Below are 2,328 nucleotides of genomic sequence, written 5' to 3'. Positions count from 1 at the left end.
TGCAGACAGAAAGGGGTGTGGTGGAAGGGGGCAGACAGGCTGGGGGACAGACTGATGGACAGGAGCTGTGGGGAGTTGCCGGGATGGACAGACAGACATTGGTGTGGGGCAGGGGAGGAGAGGGGACAGGCTGGTGGACGGGAGCAGTGGGGGGCTGCAGACAGAAAGGGGTGTGGCGGAAGGGGTCAGACAGACAGACACCGGGGAGTGGCTGGTGGGTGCAGACAGGTGGGGACGGACAATGGGTCGGAGATGGGGTGGGGGAACCGATGGGTGTAGGGATGTGTGGTGCCGACCCTGGGGCAGAAAGGAGACAGGTCTGGGTGTGCAGGAGGGGGCAGAGAGACACAGGTGGGAGAGGGGCCAATGACCTGACTGTAGATAGGGCACAGATAATGGGGAGGTGCAGGGATTGGTGCCAGATGGACAGACAGACGGACAGGCAGGCTGGGAGCAGGCAGAGAGCTGGGTTTGGACCAGCCAGCCAGTGGTGTGTGGGCAGGGCTTGAGAGGGCCGACAGGATAAACAGCGTCCAGGATGGACAATCAGAAAGGAATCTGGCGGTGGGGGGAAGAGTGCTGGCCCTGAGATGGACAGAGTGATGGTTGCCCGTTAGGGTACAGTGTGTGGGTCTTGTTGGGTGATTCCTGTTTCTCCTTTAGAGTCAGGCGATGATCTAGTGGTCAGTTTGGAACTTGGGACATCCATGGGCAACTCCTTCCTCTGCCACAGACCCCCTGTGTGACCTTGGGCAGGTCACTTAGTTGGTCTGAGCCTCCGTTTCCCCATCTGTAAAATGGGGACAATAGCACTCCAGGGGGGTGATGAGAGAATAAGTATTGTGAGGTGCTTGGATACTATGGTAACGGGGCCAAAAGGAGAGGAGCGTAGGGGTAATATTTTGTGAGTAGGATGTCAGTGAGGGCAGAGCCCTATCAGATGGTAGCCAATACACAGCGGGAGCCAGGAGACAGGAGGGAAGGGCTGGCAAGTTTTCTAGGGAATATGGCAAAACCCTGATTTTAGAGAGAGTGTGTGTGTGTCTGATTTTGTCTCTGGGACGATTTGAACACACAAGGCCTGTGTGAGTGCAAAAAATACAAATCTGGCTGAAGATGTTTTAAATATGACCTATGGACTGAGTACAACAGGGACTTGTTGTTAACCCAGCTCGCGCGCGCTCTCTCTTTTGGCTGGCCATGCAGCGAGGGAAGGGAAAACCAGATCTGTTTACATGTGAAAAAGAAAGTAGAGCATAATAGCCGTTAGATGGAAAGGGTTATTAAGTCATGTCATAGTCCATCCCCCCTCTAGCAATGTACAACTGTTCTCTTCAGTGTGTGGCCTCAGCCAGCTTGTGATTCATAACTGTAGATGAAGTCACTTGTGGCTTTTAATTTCTGCTAATGCTCAACTAGTCAGGACATGGCACTGGGGCAGAGTCTGTGCTGTGGCCACTGAAACATAAAATTCATACTGTTATTGGTATTAAAAAGTAATTTTGCATAAATCTAAGAGCTGCAATGGGAGAGTGCGGTTAGAAATACATATTTAAAAACTCTGATTTTTGGCAAACGCCTTTTGCTTATTGCAACCGACCGTTGTAAAAAATTGTCCTTCCCCACCGATGCTGTGGTTCTGTCTTGCATTTCCTTCAGTGTGGACAGTGAGAAGAGACAGGCTGACTTCACTTTCAGGTTCTCGTGCATGAGCACGGTGGTGCAAAATATGTGCTGCAAACAGCACAGGAGAGGTTGAGAGGCTATTGGCATTGGAAATCCTGGGAATCTTTTTACTAAGTTTTCTGAAATCTTAATTGAAATATTTTAATTAATTATTATTATTGTTTTAACAAAACCTAAACTCTTGTCCACGCTTGACCTGGCCTCGTCTCTCTCGAATTGTCCAGATGAGCGTCTCACCGCCGATGAGATGGATGAGCAGAGGAGACAGAATGTCGCTTATCAATATCTCTGTCGCTTAGAGGAAGCGAAACGGTGAGCGAGCATGGAAGGATGACTGATTCATTAGAGGGGCCCTGTCGGGGTTATGTTGACCTACCTTAACTGTCTCCTGTATAACAGGTTTTGCCTTCTAAATCAAACACCGGGCGTTTGGGCTTCTGAAGTCACTCCTTTTCCCCCAATGTTGGCATGCATGGGCTGATCTGTTTCTTGACAAGTGGGTCGTGACTCCTAGGGGAGGGGGAAGGGACATGAAAGGCAATAGGGGGGGAGTGGGGAGGAGTAACTGAAAACTGCTTACAATCTAAGGCCTGGTCTACACTACGACTTTAATTCGGATTTAGCTGCGTTAATCCGAATTAA

At 50.2% G+C, this 2,328-nt stretch overlaps 1 protein-coding gene across 1 annotated transcript in view; it reads left to right on the top strand.

Moving 5' to 3' along the window:
* IQGAP3 (IQ motif containing GTPase activating protein 3) overlaps positions 1-2,328 on the top strand; it is a 44,645-nt gene that overhangs the window by 361 nt on the left and 41,956 nt on the right. The window contains exon 2 of the mRNA XM_026656224.2: positions 1,911-1,998. Coding sequence (XP_026512009.1) covers positions 1,911-1,998 — 88 coding nt within the window. The remainder of the gene's footprint in view (positions 1-1,910; positions 1,999-2,328) is intronic.

This window comes from Terrapene carolina, unplaced genomic scaffold (genome assembly GCF_002925995.2).
Source record: "Terrapene carolina triunguis isolate 2854851 unplaced genomic scaffold, T_m_triunguis-2.0 Scaffold227, whole genome shotgun sequence".
NCBI classification, from domain to species: Eukaryota; Metazoa; Chordata; order Testudines; family Emydidae; genus Terrapene; species Terrapene triunguis.
The sequence above is the reverse complement of the archived record's forward strand: the minus strand, read 5'-3'. Positions and strand labels throughout refer to the sequence as shown.